At 41.8% G+C, this 20,119-nt stretch overlaps 1 protein-coding gene across 2 annotated transcripts in view; it reads right to left on the bottom strand.

The window, feature by feature from the left end:
- Positions 1 to 20,119, bottom strand: part of NSMCE2 (NSE2 SUMO ligase component of SMC5/6 complex) — a 217,077-nt gene that overhangs the window by 145,599 nt on the left and 51,359 nt on the right. For both annotated transcript variants that reach the window (XM_040494407.1, XM_040494408.1), the window contains exon 4: positions 5,538 to 5,691. In XM_040494407.1, the coding sequence (XP_040350341.1) occupies positions 5,538 to 5,691 (154 nt within the window). The remainder of the gene's footprint in view (positions 1 to 5,537; positions 5,692 to 20,119) is intronic.

The raw sequence follows: 20,119 nt of genomic DNA, 5'->3' as shown, positions 1-20,119 counted from the left end.
TTGACGGTTCTCCTGAAGATTCTTGTGACCGTCAAGGACCTGTGCTGTAGGTACCATGTGCCCAGACATCAGGCTGGAGTTCAAGGACTAAAGCAGTAAGCAAAACATCAAAGTCCCTACCCTTGTGGAACTGCATTGTGGTTTTGACAAGATATAGAAGGAAAAGGAAAGCAACCCACTAGGAATAGCGAAGTGAAGGTATTCTAATGTTCCTGAGGAGCTCCCCATTCATGGCAGCCCAGGTAAATCCTTCTGTGACGTGAATGGTCACACACTATTCTATCAGCTTTGATAACTAAATTAAGTGTGTTAAAGTGAGGTACAGAGTTGATTTGTGAGTCCATGTAATTACAAGATTACAGTATAAAATGTCCCCATCACTGAAACAATTTCTAAGTTCACTCGTGGATTCCATGATCTCCACACCTTATATCCTACATCCTCTATGTAGGATATACAATTCAGAAATACATCTAAATTTCTGGTGAAGGTCTTCAGATTAGTAAATGTCTGCCTTTCCTCTAAGCATTTCAATGTACCAATAAAATTACATTTCAGATTAGATTTTTTAATACTAAAGACCACAGATTCAGTCCATTCTACTTTTGATCACAAAGTGAAGACCTTATATTTCAAAGGTTTCTAAATATCAAATTATTGTCTAATGTCCTCAAGTTCTGCCTGGCTGAGCTGCACTACAAATCCTCATGCCTGCTAATTCTATAGCTGGTGAGTGAATAAAGGATGGCAGGAAGATTGCTTGATGACTTGAGGAAGTGTCCGTACAGGGGTACTGCACATTCTAACTAAGTTCTCCTGATGCAAAAGTGCAGGAAACCAGGAGTTGGAATAGTGAAGACAGTTTAAGTAAAAGCATCAAGGAAGAGAGAAATCGCCTGAACATATTGTTTACATAAATGAAAATCACTTTACTCAAGAAAGTACAGTCACGTCTTCCCTAAACCAAGTCATATTGCTGGGTTTCACAACTTGGGTTAATTAGCAACATGATTCTCGTTTAGGGAAATGGAATCTTTTTTCTTTGGAATTGTTCCCTAACTCAGTTATCATCGCCACTACCAAAGGTAAAAATGATCTCTGATCAATCTTGATTTATATGCCTCCAAGAATTACAACTAAGAAAAATGGGTGGCACCTGCAGGGAGGCCAGGCTACGCATTAAGTGACTCAAACCCAGGTCTTCTAGCTGCGAAGCTCATATTCTTTCCACCATGTTCTACTGGCCCTTTCTCAATATCAATAATAAGTGAAATCTAAAGCAAGCTTTCAGTTTGCCAAGATCCATTATCGCATTAGATCTTGGTAATAATCTTGGGAAGCTGGGACAGACATAGTATCTCTAATATACAACACAATGGGTCCCCAGGTATGGTATTTATAGGAAAATCTGAAGTTTAAAAAAAAAACCCAAACCAAAAACCTACCCTTGTTTCTGACTGTGGTTGAAATGTTTGTTTTGGGAGAGAGAGAGAGAGAGAGAGAGAGAGAGAGAAAGAGTGTTGGGACACTTGAGAGTGTTGGGACAGGTGAGGGACAGAGAGAAAGGAGACAGAATTCTGTACTGATAGTGTACAGGCTGACATGGGACTCGATCACACAGATCATGAGATTATGACCTGAGCTGAAATCAAGAGTCGGACACTTAACCGACGGAGCCACCCAGGTGCCCCTGATTGCAGTTAGACCAGGGGTCTGTAAACTGTCCAAAGAAGTTGTATCCTATGCCTTGTAATATCCTTAAGACATAAATAACTACTAATAAAAGAATTACTGTGTGCAGTGTAAATATGTTACCTTTTGAGTAATCGTATCTTGAAATGAGTATGGCGTACCTGTTATGTTTACATTCTCGGGATGGCAAATACCAGATTTTTGTACTATCTCTACTCTTTCCCACCGTAATCCTGGGCCTGAACTCAGCCTCTGAATCTTTCTGAACATACAGCTCCATGTAGCGCCTATCAAATGACTGGCAGTGTTGTATCAGCCACACAAATAAAAGCTGCATTTTCCTAGTCTCACTCTCTCCTATATTGTACAGCAGTGGTTTCTTGCATTTTTCTTTGCTTTTGATTTGTTATTAATAGTTCTCACATTATTTCATGTTTTCATATATTGTCTTCTCTGCCTTTTATTTATCTCGGAGCACCGAATGCAATCACTTATATACAGCAGTCCCTCGAAGTGTTTTGAACGCACCTAAGACAAATGTGTGGTATTTATTGGAAAAATCTAAAGCTAAAACAAAACAAAACAAAACAAAACAAAAAGAAAACAAACACTCCCTCCCCAAAACTGTCCTTGTTTCTGATTATGGTTTAGACCAGAGGTCAGTAAACTTTTTCTGTAAGGTGCCAGGTAGCAAACACTAAAAGCTCTGTTTGCCAAATGGTCTCCGATGTAACTACTCAACTCTGCCATCATAGTGTAAAGCACACACAATGTGGAAACGAGTAAGTGTGTCTACATTCCAATAACACTTTATTTTGGATGCTAAAACCTGAATTTTATGTAATTTTCACATGTCACAAAATATTATTCTTCTCTTAAATTCTCCCCCAGCAACTTAAATATGTTGGCAAAAAACAAACATTCTTGGCTTTCAGGACCTAGAGAAACAGGCAGGCTGGACTTGACTCACAGGCTATAGTTCGCTGACCTCTGGCCCAAATTTGTGGTTCTCAAAATGAGAACTTCGGGTGGTCTGCACGATCCTTTCAGCAAGTCCGACTACCGATGTGTGAGGCCAGATTTTCTTTATAGGCTTCAACCCAAACAACGTACCACAGCGGACTGAATGCGGAAGCAAATGTGAGGGTCCAGCTGCCTTCTATTAAAGCCACAAACTGAAGAGATTTGCAAAAATGGAAAACAATTTCACACCTCTCACTCATTTTTCCATCATGTTTGGAAAATACATGGTTATATGTCATAATCCTCCTTACAGTAACACGTTAGGGACTTATCACTGATTTTTAAAACAGATTAATATTTTTAAGAAGGACTCAGTTTTGATTTCTAATGTGATAAATGTCAATAGCTACCACCCATGTAATAAACAAATGCTCTCCGGAGGCCCTCGGTAGATTTTTTTAAATGTAAAGGGATCTTGAGACCAGACGGTTTGAGAACCAGCTGCAGAGCCACAGCTGGGTTAACTTACTGGCCGCGGGGTGCGGGGAGGTGGCTTGTACGCCACTTCCTCAGACCCCCTGATTTCAATCTCCATCTTGACTTGTCCCCACCAAAGGGCTTCCTGGCGTTGCTGTGATTGGGTCCCCACTCGGCAAAACTGAATCCCACGCAATTTAGGTTTGTGTAAATAAAGGTGGTGAGAGCGTGGTGGTGATTTTCATGAAAGGACCCTTGAGCTCTGTGCAGACCAATAAAACTGTTTCAGCCTTTACTTTGCCAAACTAGGCAACTTGAAGCAAGACTCTCTCCCTGGCTTGTAGTTTCCAGTCTTTATAAAAAAAGAAAAAAAATTATTATTATTATCATTCCTTCCCTTCAGAACATCTCTCAAAACAAATATTCACTGGCTCCTGTATAAAGCCTGGTCCCTCCGACTTGGCTCCGCAAAAACTGTGGGCTCCTGATGCTAATGAGCGTCCTCACAGCAGCATTCAATCTAAAGAAACAGAATCCATCGCCGACGGTGCTACTTTGCCAGCACTAATAACGCACTGAAAATCGCATTTGCAAGTCGTGTGCGCACATCTGAGAGAACACTTGAAGAGGGCATTGATAATTTGCTTGCTCTGTCATTTGAGACTTAAAAAGAGTATTTTAGGAGAAACAAAAAGGGAAAGTTGTCTTAATTCCATGTTACGTATATAGGGGAACCCGATATAAGGAAGCATTTCTTTCAGTATAAGTCTACTTTGTCTCAAGTTTAAAGTTTAACTGTCTATCCAAATGATGTGAAGTACTGCCAGCCTTGGGAAACCACCCCCAACACCATCCCCTGACCATCTGAGAGAGAATTAAAGAAATAATAACCACGATTCCAACACGTATCATTTTGCTGAACTGCACACTCTTCATTAGAAAGTGCGTCACCGTGAGTGTACGATTCTACAAATCTTTACAGCTATCTCTTACGGAATAATACTTTTGTAAACAATAACAAAGGAGGAAGAAATTTATATTTTTGGATATTTATCCTTCACTATGTATCATAAGATACCTTTTTAAAAAAATCAAGAATTTTTGATCTTGATTATGATCGGGTAATTTGTCATTATTGGCTCCAAGCAGAAAAATGAAATACATGTGGCTACTTTGACCAACACCAAAAACTGAAATTCACTAGCATCTTTAAGATCAGAAAGACACTAGCAAATCATTATATTACCTGTTTGGGGGATTATTACCCATTTGGGGGAACCACGCAATTTATATTAGAAGGATTTTGGTAGCTGAAGAAGAAAAAAATAGACTAAAATGTGGAGAAAATGCTTACTGTTTAAATCCACATTAAAGCAAAAGTCTCATCAGGATTGCAAAACATTCCAAATTGTGAAACTTAAGTTACTTGTAAGATAGACAAAAGTAAAGCTGCTTCCTCAGTCATTTTTTGAGATCTCAGCATCAATTTAAAGAAAATGCTTATATTTAAAAGAAAGCTTATTTCAAAATAGGAATCCCTACACTCAGTACAAATAAGGACATGAAGTAAATTTACGTGCCCTACCACAGTGCTCCAGCCGTATGCAAATTAAGGTGATGGGAAATTAAAGTTTACAAAAAAGTTATTTGCTTCCCTATACGATTCTGTAAGGAATAAAAGAGTCATGAGCCAAAAGCAATGACAAACAATGCAAATGCAAAAACGATCAAATTACATAAAGTTGTTAAGTGGATTAAGCGGACAAAGAGGAAAAGAAAAGGACAGATGTACTTCACTGTACAGAAAAGACAGATTTCTGTCAAATACTGTCTACAAAATTTTGGGATAATGAATCACTTCTTTTCCCAATCTCGTTTTTAAATCAAAATTATGTTGGAATCCAAATCGCAATCGCATGGCATTAATGCTACTACGAAGACAGAAGGGATCAAGAAGATTCTGGTCCACAACTGAAAAGAAAAAACTAGTCTGAGAAAACGGTGCTACTACTCCAAAGCAGCAAAACCAGAATCAAACTGGTTATTGTAAAGCGTGGCACAGCAGTTTAAAATTTGAAAAACACCATTGCTATTTTAATAAGACAGTTCCGTTTTAATTTCCCAATTCCTCTCCCCAGCAGTGGGACAATACAGTGTAACCATGTCTGGCTGCTGGGGAATTTTCTTAGCACTTTGTGGAAACTGTTGGCTTTCAGAAATGGACAGGCTGATTTGAACCAAAAGTCAGACAAAATACAGAATTGCAACAACAATAAAAAGCAATTTAGAAAGAGGATCAAGCCAAGCAGATAGGCAGACTTTATAAAATCAGTTTTCTGGGGTGGCGTATCAGGTCAGTTCCTTAAATTCAAAAAGCCAAACCAAAGCAAAGCATGCGGACTTACATTGCTTCTTCAGTTCTTTCAGCTGTTGTTTAAACTGTACAAATTTTGCATTATTTTGAAAGTCTGTGTCACAATTCTTATTCTGTAAAGCCAAAAATTTCTTCTCCACTAATAATTTTAGATCTGGTATCTTCTCTGGACGTTCTTCTTTTACCTGAGGAAGACAAACAACACAATTGCCTTCGTTTAAGGTTAACAATGACACCGTTTTGTGAACATTATTTTCATCTCATTTCATTCAAATAAAAATACAGTGAGGTAGAAAACACAATCCCAACAGAACCAGAGAGCTTGGGACTTGTTCCAGAACAGATGGCCGGTAAACGGTTGGGGAGCCATTCATCCCATCTCCTCATCACTTTCTTAAACCCTCCCTCCAATGCCCGACTAACCTCCTGTCTCCTGACAACTACTAGGGAAAAAATCTCACACCAGAGCAACTCTGTGCCCTCCAACGTCAAGGGAACCTGGGCCTCATGGCTTCCTCCTTTTTGTCAGGTCTGCTCAGTCCCCTCTCCTCCTCTTCTCTGGCTCTCTGTCCCAGCAGGAGAGAGAGGCTCCTACTTCACAAAGAAGTTGAGGCTTTAATCTTGAACTTTGCCATCTGCAGCCACAAGGAATAAGTGTCCCCTGTTCTGTTCAAAGCTAAACTGTCAATCTATCTTCTTTTTGTTCCCCCCCAATATTTTACTGTCAAACTTCCAAACATGTGGCCAGGTTGAAAGAATTGTATTTTACCACTCATCTACCTCCTAGATGCCACAACTGACATTTTGCTATGTTCACTTTATCACCATAGCGATCCATCTATCTGTTCTTTCCATCCTTAATCTTGCTTCAAGTTCATTCCTAATTTATCTTCACGTCTGTCAGGCCACACCTTCTTTCCCCCAAAACCTCTGAATTGGCTCCTTACTCCCCAATTTAACAAACTCCTCTAATCCCTGCCCGCTCCGCTCAGGTACTTTCTCTTCGTAGTCTAGCTCCTTGGAAAAATCATCTGTACCCACTGTTTCTAGTTCCTTGACCTCAACCTTTAGCCACTGCCGTCAGGCTGCTGCCCCCGCCCCCCGCTCCCCACCCCCTTCACTGTGACTGCTCTTCTTTAGGCCTTCATATTTGGCTTCCTGATGCCCCTGCACCAAGCAAAATTCACCAAACTCTCCCTTGCAGCCCAACTCTCCCTTAAGCCCAACATGCCTTAGACTTTTACCATAGCCCCCTTCATATTCGACTGCATTTATTTTTACATGTCTACTTCCCCTAACAAAATGCCGACTCTTTGAAAAATGTGTGATTTATCACTGCGTTTGCCAGCACGTGGCATGTAGTAGATAGTATTCAATATATGTACTCGACAGATTTCAAACAAATTAATCTTACATGCCCCAAATATACTTCCCCACTAAAACCCACAAATGATCGACTTAACTGACATTAGGAGAGCATACAGGACAATTTCTAAGCTGGAAGACAACTCAGAGGTCATCTAACCTTGATGTCTACCTTCCTCAGTTTCATAAGTAAATAAAATTATATAGAAAGAAGTTAAATGACTTGTTTACTATAATCCAGTTGGTTGGAGGCAATGTTAAGACTGCAAATAGATACAGAAAATTCTTGCTTTTGGTTCCAGTCCATGGAATATATTCATCTCTCTGAATCTGAGTATCAACTAGTGTGAAGTCAAAAGATTACCTGTAATTTATGTTTCAATTACCCTTTGTCATGGAAAAAAAGAACTATATAATCTTCTTTTGTTTAACTGCTATGCACTTTAATTAGCTAAAATAAAAAAATGAAAATTAACCATGAAACCAAAATGCCTAAATGTAATTTATGGTACAGAGTGTAGAAACTGTTTTCTCATTGCATGGGTGATATCCAACCAGTGCTGGATCCATCATCAAAGAGAGCTGTGAGAAATATGGAGAGGCTTTAATGACACATCTTATACATAATTAAAAATTTTAAATAAGTCCTGTACGGCTAAAGAACCAATAAAGCTCAGTTTGGAAAAGAGAAGGTAGGGAGGCAGTTTAACAATGCCTCGTGTCTCAAGAATAGGAGATGTTAGACATGTGACTAGCTATCCTCTACCTCTATAATAGACAGGACAGGATGAAACAAGTTCAAGACCGTAGCATGAAAAGTTCAGAGTAGATACAGAAAATAAATGACAAGTTCTCAGAAAAGAATTATAGTCTTTCTCTCTGGATTTATAAAATAAAATGGACTCACATCCACCTGAGACGTGAATAGTGCTATTATAAGCAGGTAGAAAAGACCTTCTCAAGGTCTTTTCTGGGCTGAAATTGTTATTTAATCTGGGGCAATCAGAGCAGAGCTGAGCAGATGATCAGTAAAGGCAAAAGTTCTTTTCCAGTAAAGTCTCCAGCCCGCTCAACATATTTAGTGTCCTTAGCCCCATTACCACCCAAGCAGAAGAGCTGGCTGGAAGATGGGGGCGGAGAAGATGGAGAAAGAAGATGGAGAAACATGGCGACCTGAAATAAGACTAGGAAAACCTGAATAAGCCAAATTTCGTGATTCAAAATACTCATTTTCCTCAAGGCCAGAACCTCAATAGAGCTGCCGGAAAGCACATAAATTCACTGCAGCAAGTATCTTCTCTGGAAATGTGATGCTGCGGTTGGCACAGCTATGCGTGGTAGAGAGAACTTACTGGGCTCTGGCAATCAAAACGAGAGCCTGGAAAATACCGAACTCCTTATCTGTTTAAATCAATGCAGTGAATGAGGATTAAGGATATTTTTCATGGACTCTTGCTTTGTTTGTATCTTCAAGAGAAATATGTTGTACAGTCCCAAAATGAGAAGGAAAGAAGCCATTCTTTGGGTAGCCGATCGTAAGTGTAATCTAGTCTGAAAAAGGTAAGGATGGCCCTCTTTCCCCAGGACAAATCCCAAATACTTCAAAGAAATGTGACATGGCAGGAGATTTTACTGGATCCTTAGTCCATTTCTTTCCCGAAGATCAAGTCCTTTGATGTAGGACTTAAAACCTAAGTGAATTAAAAGACACTGGGTGTATTAGTTTGCTAAGGCTGTCACAACAACATACCACAGACTAGGAGGCTTCTAGGTAGAAATTCTTTTCTCACAGATCTGGAGGTGGGAAGTCTTTGGCTTGTAGATGGCCATCTTCTCCCTGTGTCATCTGTCACATGGTCTTCCTTCTAGCTGTCCGTGTCCAAATTCCCCTTTTTTATAAGGGTACCAGTCACACTGGATCAAAGCCCATGCCAATGACTGCATTTTAACTTAACTCCCTCTTTAAAAACCCATCTCCAAAACTGTCATATTCTAAGGTAGTGGGGTGTAGGACTTCAGCATATGAATTCGAGGGGAACGCAATTCAGCACATACGCTGGGTTAGTAAATTTTTGAAGCAGAATTTTTTTTTAAACACCTCAGAGATTATTAATCTTTATGCCATTATAATTTAAAAACGATAGGAACTACAGAGAGGTAAACTTAACAGATACCATACTTACATAATGGGAATTTGATTCTGCCCTCGGGAGAGAAAAAGTCAGGTTTTTATTCACTCACTACCCACTGCCCTCTCCACTATTCAGTGAGTGCCTTCCATGTGCTAAGAACTGTAGCTACACTGGAGAGAAACCAGAAAAGTCGATAAGGAGCACGTGGTGAACAGCTCTGAAAGTGAGACCTGGCCTGATGGCAGCAGGAACGACAATTTTAGGAGGTCTTAGGGAGTAAAGTAAGAGTACCATAAGAAACTTTTTTTTAATCACTGCTGTAGTTCAAGCATATAAGATGCACTTCAGACAGGGAGGGGGGAGGAAGTTACTGCTGTAGGTTGGCTAATGGCAGAGGGGCTGACAACCGGACCGCATCACGATGCCATTTTTAAAGCACAAGGGCCAAGTCTTTTTGTGAGAGTGGTGACTCCAAGATATGTAACAGTTAATATGGGCAACCAAGGAAAGGGCATTTTCTTGAGGAAAGAAGGGGCAATCCTGAATGTCTGTCTGAGTGGAGAGATCTGGTACACAGCGGGAGAGACATTTTAAATGAGGAGATGGGAGCAGAAAGAAAAGAGACGCAAAAGGAATTCTAAAAGAAGCAAAGAAGAAAACCAGGGGTGAGGAATGCCACAGAAGAAAGAAAAGGGAAAGTTTCCCTGACAGAGAGATGCTCGTCCTTGCGGGAAAATGACGCAAGAGAGCTCAGGTAAGATAAGGTCTAAACAGAGACTGGACTTCATTACAAGGGATTTTGTACCCTGGAGCGGAACGATTTACCCATCTTAGCCTATCAGCCTGTGAAGCTTCTCTCAGGCAAGGGCTGTTTGCCTGGGGTCTAGCGCACTTCCTGTTGTATAGTAGGTGCTTGAAAGATGTTGAGGAACAAGTGAACTATGGGGCAGCCAGATGATACTGTCTTGAGAGGAGAAAAGAGATTAAGGAGTTCTGCGTTAACAGATGAACTAAAGTTCGGCAGTAAAGGAAGAGAGAGATGGGAGTCGATCATGGGACAGACGGGAGAGACTCCTTTATTTGCATGGAGGTTAAGAGTAGCTTGAAATCAAAGTGACATAACGGAGGAAAAAGAACATGTAACCCAGGATCAGGCAGATCTGAAACAACCCTACGTATGGATCTTGGGACAATCCTTCCTGGCCTCAGATTTCTCTTACCTCTGAATTAGGAATCAGGAACACCGACTTCGGTGCTGTGAGGATTAATTAAATCATGCTTGTCTTTAACTGTGGCACATTGTAGATGTTAAAAAACTTTTGTTCTTTTCCTTTTACCTCTGGCATACAGCCTTGAACGTGTTTGTGGGCTAAGGGGGAGGAGCCAGTGGGGAAACATAAATCACAAGTGCTAAGAGAAAGCAGGTAACAGATTTAAGAAAATCATTCCAGTACAAGGGCAAAAACTAGAGAGGAAGCAAGACCAGCTGGGAAAGCAAAACCACAGCCTTTACCAGGTGTCATAAATGCCTACAGGGCTGGTCAAGCAAAGATCTGAGGAAACCCCCAATAAAGGACAACAGGAAGTGGTGAGGACCCTGGTAAGCAGACAGTACAAGCCCCAGGTGAGAGGAAGTTGCTACACAGCTCCAGATGTCTGTGGCCCGGTGACAGAGCAAGTCCGAGTTTTTAAAGAAAAATCAGAAATCTAGATTTTTGTGACACATTTTCTAGTTTTCAAAACAATGCATAGTCCAGACAATACATCAGCCTAAAGCCCACGAGTTTGAAACCTCTATTTAATGCAGAGGAGACACTTTAGCCATACAAATAAAAGTACTTCTGCGATCCACAATATTTACGGATCCAGTGTAACTCCCAGATTTCTACCTGAGGGATGAAATACGATCCTTTCAAGCAGGACAGAGAATAATGGGAGAAATCATGAAGAAGAGGGGGGAAGTAAAGGATTCCATTTTGATATGCTCACCCAAAGGATTTATGATTAAAAATGTGGGCTCCAGACTTGAGATTAAACGTGACGCTCTGCTACTAACTGAATGACTTTGGAAAAGTTATGAAGTGCATCTAGCCTTAGTTTCCTCATGTCTAAAGAGAAAAGAATCACAGTATTTGCCTCACAGTGTTTTGAGAAAAATAGATGGAAGGAAGCAATGAAGCAGTGAGCTGTCAACCACAGAGAATACTCAATAACACACACTCAATACTCAATATTCAATAACACTCATTACACATCTATCTTTGGGGTGCCTGGATGTACAGGTCAGCAGCTCAGCAGCCTGACATGGAAACACCACATGGAAGAATCACTGTATAGATTTTAATAGAAACCATGGAAACAAATAGGGTTACCAAGAAGACTGAATAAATAGAAACAAAAAAGGACCAAGGATAAAACTATGAGAATACCACCATTTATGGGGCAGCTAAAGGAACCTAAAAAGAAGAAGGACAAGAGCTAAGATGACAAACAAAAGAAAATCCCCCTGAAGTCCAGGAAGGAATTTCAAGATCTGTCAAAAGCTACAGAAAAGTCAAGCTACATAAGGATTGAGACTTGCCCACTAGACCTGGTGACTTGGTCACTGGAGACTTCAGCAAAAGCAGAGACATGCACAAAGTACAGACTCTGAAATATGCAGACTTTTGTTCAATTAATTGTTTCAAAAAGATGGAGCCAGAACAGGAAAAAACACACAAATACCCAGAAGTTCCACAGGCTCTCCAACTAACTGCTCAGTTTCTGCTCAACATCACTTGTGAATGTTTAGCTACATTTAACTGGAACCCAACACTCCTGTGACTGTAATATTTCTCTATGTCAGCAAGGAGAAGGCAATCAATGAGCTGTTAACAACCAAGTTAGGTCTCTGGTGACTCTTTCCCTCATGAAGAGGCTGACTGTTTCAGGAAAAGTGATTACGGTAGGAACAAACGGCAGGATTTCATCCTTACCTGTATCATTTCCAACATGCTTTAACATAAAATTTTAAATATTTATAATATACCTCATTTCTTTCAAACAGTATTATATACATATGCAATTACTCTAAGTATGTCATTTTATTGCCCTAGGGCAAAGTCAAGGTTTCCTCCTCCTCCAATTATCATTATTGCCTTATAGCTATCATTTCACTGGGAGGGGAGATCACAGGAGCTAAGGATATTAATGGGCTGAGTCATTCACACACTTTTGAATCATGTGAGAATCTAGTATAAAATCAGTCATTCTTGTAACTAAACCAAGACTCAGATGGATTTACTCTCCAAAACAGCCACTGTTAGATGTTTGGCTCCCAAAATAACACATACCTGATGGTTTACATTTTGGAAATCACATAGCCCTTAGAAGTTTATTATGTGTACACAGTCATGATAAGCAATTTGTTTTGTATTCTGCTAGGTGCACTAAGTACTCCAAGCTCTAATTCATAGTCCGCTTGATCTAAAGCTACGAGACCTGCTTTCATGCTGGGAATCCAGAGGGAATTGTCTCACTTGGTCCTCAAACATTCATTCAACAAATATTTACTAAATCCCAATTGGGTACCAGGCATTATGCTCAGCACTGAGACATTTATGGAAGTTGGCCCACACTTATGACACATCACCAACCTAACTGGTCATGCACAAGGTAAATTTATATAGGCCAATACTGTCTCCATCTTTATATTAGCAAAAAAAGCTTGGTAAAGTTTTTATTGAAAGGCATGTCCAGGCCAGGAAACATTATGCTTTCACTGGGTATAACCTAATTGCACGTACATATGGAGATACACTATATTTTTCTACAGAGTTTACTATACTGTCTTTGCCCTGTTTGAAAATATATATTTATCATAGACACTAATGATGACCAGCATGGATTACAGCCTTCATCTCATGCCAGTTTCTGTTGTCAATTGCACAATCGGCAGTGAACTCGGTTGGACCCAATTATTTGTAGTTGAGTGAGTTTCCTAGTGCCATTATTCAGTTTGACTTCCGACAGAACGCTTGAGAGAAAATACTTCCTTGTTGAGCATTATGACACATCGAATGGACTCCATGGTTCGCCAAGGTGTTGTAATACACCGTTACTGAGCAGCTGCCTACCAGGCATGGGAACATCTTTCCTCCTTCAAGGCTTTCAGAAGAAGTTTCAAAATGGAACTTAAACATGTGTGAGAGAGCTGTTGGTCTCATTCTAATGGACCAGTCCTGCTAGGATAGTTGTCTAACAGATGGCAGCTGAATGAGGCAACTTGCCATGTGTGTGCATCTGTTACTAAACATTTATGCTGTTGAAAATTACTCCAATAAATTTCTCATGGCATCTTTCCCACCATAAGATTATGACCAACGGGAATCACTTATTTATTTATATGGGATGCAGCATTAGATTCCCATATGGGGGGCAGAGGGGAGCCACCCTCCTAATTTTGCCTCTCGAGTATTTTTTACTTTTTGCTTTATTTTTTGGGCAGAATTCATGTGAACATGCATTATTTATTTATTCATTTATTCACCCATTCAATAAATATTTACTGAACACCTAACCACACGCAGGCACTGAGCTGGGCACTGGAGATGTGACAGTGAGCAGACTAACCTGCACCCTGCTGTTCTCATGCGGTTTGGGATTTAATGGAGGAAACAAGCATTATTCAAATAGTCAAATACACTATCACCAACTGTGATAAGTGCTGTGAAGGAAACGTATCAGATGCTGGGAGAGCATGTACAACATGAATTTTGAGGACATCGTTTTCACGGGCAATGTTTTTAAGCACCGCGCAATTTAAACACAGGTCACGTGGAGGGGAGGGGAGAGGAGGGGGAGACTCCTCTCAGACACTGCCCTGCACAGCACCTTTCACCGGAGGGGTTCAAAGCTTTCCATACACAAGTGTCACGATCCCAGTTTCACAGATGTGAGGAACGGACAGCTACCAGCCGTTAAGCATCTTGCCCAAGGTCATGCTGAGTCAGTGACCAATGGTTTGCATTCATTCACATCTCCTTTCAATTTAATTTTGCTTTGCTTGTGCCTCCAAGTAACAATTAAGAATGAACTTTTACACCCCATCTTAATTTTATGAAGACATAGTTGATTTCAAGCATATATCCCCAACCTTCAGTGGCCATTTGTCAGTTCTTGTATGAAAGACACTTATTCTGAATTTGAAATTGCCTTTCTTGTCCGCCACGCCTCTGTCATCCACAGAATTACTCAATGCCTTATTTACCTTTATGGTATTTCACTCAGGATTTTGTAGTGAAAAAAGTACAGCAATGGCTTGACGCTAAGGTGATTTTTCTGGTCGTACCAAGTACCCCATGATCCAGAAAGACGATCTTTCAGAATGCTAAAGCATTTACTGGAAATTCAGTTCCCGTGCTACCTGGGAGACAACACCTCATAAGGTCAGAGTAATGTCCCACAGGATGCTTGTAACCAGTGAATAATATGTGACATTCGTTCTCTAATAGCCAGAATATGTGGGCTAGGAAGCAGGGAACAAGTACACATCTTCTCCCTGTCACCATACCTAATGACCAACTTGCAGCCCCCCCACCTCCTATGGCTGCAACTCTAGTTCTGCCGGTTTAACAGTCTCAGTACCCAAGAGAAGAATGATTTCACCAAGGGACTCAACAAAGCCTCCATTGATTTGGAAGCCTAAACTGCAACCTAGCAATTCTGAGCTCCTTGTGACACTGAAAAGACAGACAGACAGATGAGGTTACAGAACTGGTTGGAGCAATGAATCTTGATTTTCAAGGGTAAAGAGGATAGCTGCTCCAGAGTGAGAAAAGAGAGGTGTGTGTCGGGGACCTGAAATAACTTCTGGTCTTGCCATTTCTAATGGTAAAAGATAACGGAAGTCGTAACTAGCTCCATACAGGCAGGAACACAGATACCCCAGGAGTGAAAGTTGACGTGTTCTAGTCAGATAAAAACCTACAGTCAGCTGTGAGCCGGCTGCGAACAAAGGGAACATGGAATGGGTAGTGGAGAAAAGGAGTTAATACCAAGAAGTTATGGGTTCAGGACTAATGGTAAAAGCTAAGACAGAAGTGTCCCTTCATATTTCTTCCTTAGTTTGGCAAATACATATTTACATTTTAAACTAATTTCTCCCTTTCCCCTTTTCCTAATATTTTAGAAAATGTAAGTTGGTGGTGCGGTGCCTGGGTGGCTCAGTCAGTTAAACATCTGCCTCTTGAGATTGAGCCCCATGTCGAGGGTAGAGCCTGCTTGGGGTTCTCTCTCCCCTCTCTCTGCTCTTCCCCCACTCATGTGTTCATGCGTGCTTTTCTCTCTCTCTCTCTCTCTTCAAATAAATAGATAAACATTAAAAAAGAAAAGTTGGTGGCTCACTAGTTATGGAGTACCAGAACACAACAATAACACACACAAAAAATAAGTGTGGCCCAAATATCCTGGACTTGCAAACAGTAACTAATAAGATGTTTGACCGCTCCACCTTTGGGGGAAAGAGAGAGCATGTGAGGAGAGACAGCTGCAGTATGTTAGTAGGGCATATTTTGTTATTGTTCCTGCTGTTTGAAAATTTAAGTCTGGGAGAAAAGTATATATAGAGGTTGAGCAGCTAAGCTCACTGGTCTAGAACCTTTCGAATACTTTTCCTATGTTTGGGGAATGTCCCACCTTATGAGAGATACCTCACTGGGGCTGGAACCCCAAATTTGTTTTCCTGGCCTCCCCTGCAGTAAGAACCCAGATGTCATGATGGCCCTTGGCCTGTGGAACCTCAATTCTTGAGAATGACATGAGGGAGTTGAATAGAAGGTGCCAGCCTAGCCCCTGGAACCAGATTTACCTAGAGACAGAACCTTCCAACCTCAGCTCTGCCTCCCACTAGCCATGTGATCTTGGGCAAGTTACTTAACCACTCAAAAACCCGATTTCTTCATGTACACTCTAATCAAGTCAGAGGCTGTCATGAATATTGAATGAATTAATATGTTTAAGGAATTTGGAGCTCTGAAATCCAAAGACAGTAGCCACTGGCCGCAGGTGGTTATTTAAATCTGAATTAAAATTACACAAAATTTAAAATTTAGTTCCTCAGTCACACTGTCACGTTTCAAAAGCCAGTGGCTGGCGGCTACTTTCCTGGACAGCACAGATCCGGAATATTTCTACTTTCTATAGGAAGTTCTACCAGCACACGATGACGTACAGAATACGTCCCGGACAACAATCAGGCAGGGTGGGGTAGGTGCCCTCATCTATGACGGGCAGTCAGGGAAGGCTTCACTGAGAAAATGACATGAACAGAGACCTGAGGCAGAGTAAAAGGAGGTGAGGTGACAAGTAACACGGAGGGAGGGTGGGACAGGTCAAAGAGGCCAGTGTGTGTGGCCTTTCACCCCTCCTCTGAGAGATGGGAAGGCTCGGGCAGGAGTGAGGAGATCTGATTGCCTGTTTAAAGGATCACGCTGGCTGTTGTGATAAGAAACAATTTGGGGGAGGAAGGGCAGAAACAGGCCGCTGTAGTCATCTACGCAAGGGTGACGATGGCCGGATGAGGGTGACGGCAGCAGAAGGAGCCAAGAGGTGGTCACATTCTAAATACATTCTGAAGATAGAAACAACAGAGTTTACTGATGGGCTGAGTACGGGCTGAGAAACAAGGAAGTTGGGACAACTTTGGTTTTACCCTGACTGAATGAAAGAGTATAGCTGTCATCTTCTGAGGTGGAGAAGTCTGGAAGGACAGCTGATGTGGGAGGAAACACATGAAGAGTTTAGTTTTGGAAGGTTGAATGTGAAACGCCAGCGGGAAGGAAATGAAGTGGAAACGAGAAGACAGCTGCATACGTGAGACACGGTTTTGGAGAGAAGGCGGAGTATAGGTACAAACGCTACAAACAATGATCAAATACATGGCGTTACAAGAGCACAGGAGAGAAATCCACTTGACAGACAGAAATCGGGCCCTCCAGGGAGGGCTTCCAAAGCGAGAGAAGAGCACTCCCAGTAGAAGGAATGATGTGTACTGAGGCCAGAGGCAGGAGAACATTCTAAGAGCTAGCATAAAAAAATGGTAAAAAAGGAGACTAAGCAGGGGAATATGTCAGGGAAAGACGTCTGTATTCAATCCTGACAGTAGTTAAGGAATAACTGAAGACGGTAAAGCTGTGAAAAGGGCAGGCAAAATAATGAAAATGTCCAGTTTAGAAAAGACTGCTTGGGCTACTAGACAGAAAACACTGGAAGACAGCACAGCTTTGTGCAGCAAACGCTCCAGGGGAAACTGAAGACCGAAGACGGGGAGGAGGCCGGTGAGCTATCTGAGAGTCGGTCAAGTCTGGAGGCGGGCGGCATGCTGGAAGGAGCTCGGGGGAGGAAGGACGAAGAGACGCTTTGTGGTGTGCGAAGCTGGGCGGACGCCATCGCCGTTCACCAAGCTACAGCAGCTCAGAAGATCGGGGGCCAAGTTCTCCCCGACGCAGGCTGAATTTAAGGAGCCCGTGTAAAGCGGGGATGGCAGAGAGAAGAGCGAATCTGTCTGTGTGATTTTCAGACGAGTGCCCGGCGCGGAAATGAGGATTCGGGCCTCAGCAGCAGGCAGACGACGATTCAAGTTACAAGCACGGATGTTCTCTCTCTCTCGGGAAGAGAGTGTAGTATGAGAAAAAGGGCCCAAGAACAGGCAGCATACAAAGATTTAGTGGGCGGGGAGACATTCAGGAGGGTTCACTAAGGAGACCATGGAGAAGTGGCCAAGGAGCTAGACGGAAAGAAAAACAGCTGTGCGTGGTCATAAATGGAACACAGCAATTCAGCAGGGAGAGGGTGTCAATAGCAGAGAAGTCACGCGAGGAACTGACTGAACGATACCCACCGGATTTTGCACAAGGTGTGGAAAACCTCGGGCATGTCACTAACTGTCCGCCTCAGCTTCCGTCTCTACCCAAAAACATTACACCGTCCACTGCACAGGCTGTCGTGAGGATACGCGGTAACGTGTAAGAAGTACCAGCAGCATCAGACACACGCAGCAGTAAAAACTGCTCTATTTTTATCGCCACGTAGGTCAGACAGGTCATGGCAACAAAGAGAACAGAGGTAGGAAGCACGGAACGATGGCCGTGAAGTGAGATGTGCGGTTGGACAAAGAGCAGGTGGCAGAAAAGAGCGACAGTCCTTCTCCTTTTCTTCCGCCCTTCTGCGGATGTTTCCTTTCTCCCTCCTTCTAGATGCAGCTTAGAATGCAGCCATTCCCATGAGCCTGTCAAAGGGGCCCTATTAAGTTTCTCTCAGAGTTTACACAAAGAACCGTGTTTTCACAGCCTTTTAAGACAATCATGAGTCTGTGAGATGGGATGCTATGTTCTTTAGAAGGGCAGCTTAAATTCATGAGCAGTCCCACAGAAATTAAACCCATCGATTAGTGATTTCAAAAATTCTCCTAACAGGTTTTGAAATGATAAGCCAGGTAATGTTTATCAAATGAACATTCTAACTACATGATTAAGGAGACCTTTGAACAACCAAATGGACTTTCAGGTTAGTTTCGACACTGACCAAATGAGAGTCACAGAGAAGTTTCCCAGATTGCACATGCTTTCTTATCAAGGACTGAGGCACTGCCTTTCGGGGGGCAGAGAAGACAGACTGAGAACACGGTCTCTGCCACTTGCATTTCTAATGTAAGAAACACTGAGTTTTACATAAAAGAGTTCCACTGATTTTTTTCCATATTATAACCATGCCCATCCTATTTCTTCCACGGCCTCTTTGCTGCGGAATTGACTTTGTAATTCTTTCAATGCAACTCTCAGTACATGAAGCCCATAGTATAATGCCCTTCCCTACCTGCTTATTCTGTTACACCCATCAAATTCAAGGTTCCTAGAAAAGCCCCAATTACTGAGGATCTCGATTTTCTTATACACATTTACATAAACTTCCCTTTTCCATACAAGTCGGCAGTCACTGGTGATACTGAGGCTCTCTGGTGGTAAAGAGGCGCCCTGCTTTTGAATCTCAACAATGAAGGACGTATTCCTTGCTCTAGTCTTCGTGTGAGTGTGTGGAGGGGAGACAGCAGGAGAAGGGATGTACATACTTGGGGTTCTCTCTCCTGAAGAAAGCAGACTTGAGAGGAGATTGGGGAAGGCTACGTTTCACAGAAGTGCTTTCTTTCTGAGCATTCGGAAGCAGGAAGACCAGCCTTTAACACCTGGAACCACTGGGGAGCAAGAGCGTCTCCACCATGTTCCATTGCTTCCCTGGGTCTTCCAGTCACTGGAGGATCTCAATAACTGAAAGAAGGAATTCAGCATTTCCGTTATCATCTAAAAGAAAGGGAAACGCAAGTGGTTTTCTTCCTTCTGTTCTTGCTAAGTGTCCATCAGAAAACCTATTTAGTATGACTGCAGGAGCCAGAAAGAAGGCAAAATACCGATTTCGGAAATACTACATTTTCCCCTCTCGGTCCGTAACTTCTAACGTTCTTAAGTGCCACAAAGATTCTAGTAAATAGACCTCTGATTTTAAATCCCCTGTCTTTATATGACATACACATCTACAGCATGGAATGAAGGCAATCCATAGATAAGACGCTGGATCTTTCCCTCAGTTACCACATCTCACCCAACACGATAAAGACTCTGGAATTACTAATGCTCCAGTAGTTCATTAATGCTCCTTTATCCTTACCTGTTCCATTCACTCCAGCCTAACAGCCTATCAAATTCTCAGATGCTGCCTTCTCTATAATTAATATGGCTTCCTGATATTTGAAATTACTTCCCACTACTAAAGCTATCAAATTGCCTTTTCCCTTCCAATTCGTCTCTTGTGAGAAAGGTTTCCTGACTAAATGAAAATGAATTCTATCCATCACAAACCTAATCAAAAAGCTACTATACCCAGGAAAATTAAAACAATGACCAAGACAAAACCGGTCGGATGCTTCCTAGTCTGTATACAGTACTTTTTAGAATAATTTACATAATCTGATTCTCGGAGCCCAGAGAGATTAAGTAACTTCCTTGAACCAAACACCTAATAGGGGACAGAGCTGAGGCCACAGGGTAGCCACCAAGTCTGAAAACACAGATAATACTATTTCATA

Source organism: Herpailurus yagouaroundi, unplaced genomic scaffold (genome assembly GCF_014898765.1).
Source record: "Herpailurus yagouaroundi ecotype Mexico unplaced genomic scaffold, PumYag 186, whole genome shotgun sequence".
Taxonomy (NCBI): Eukaryota; Metazoa; Chordata; class Mammalia; order Carnivora; family Felidae; genus Herpailurus; species Herpailurus yagouaroundi.
The sequence above is the reverse complement of the archived record's forward strand: the minus strand, read 5'-3'. Positions and strand labels throughout refer to the sequence as shown.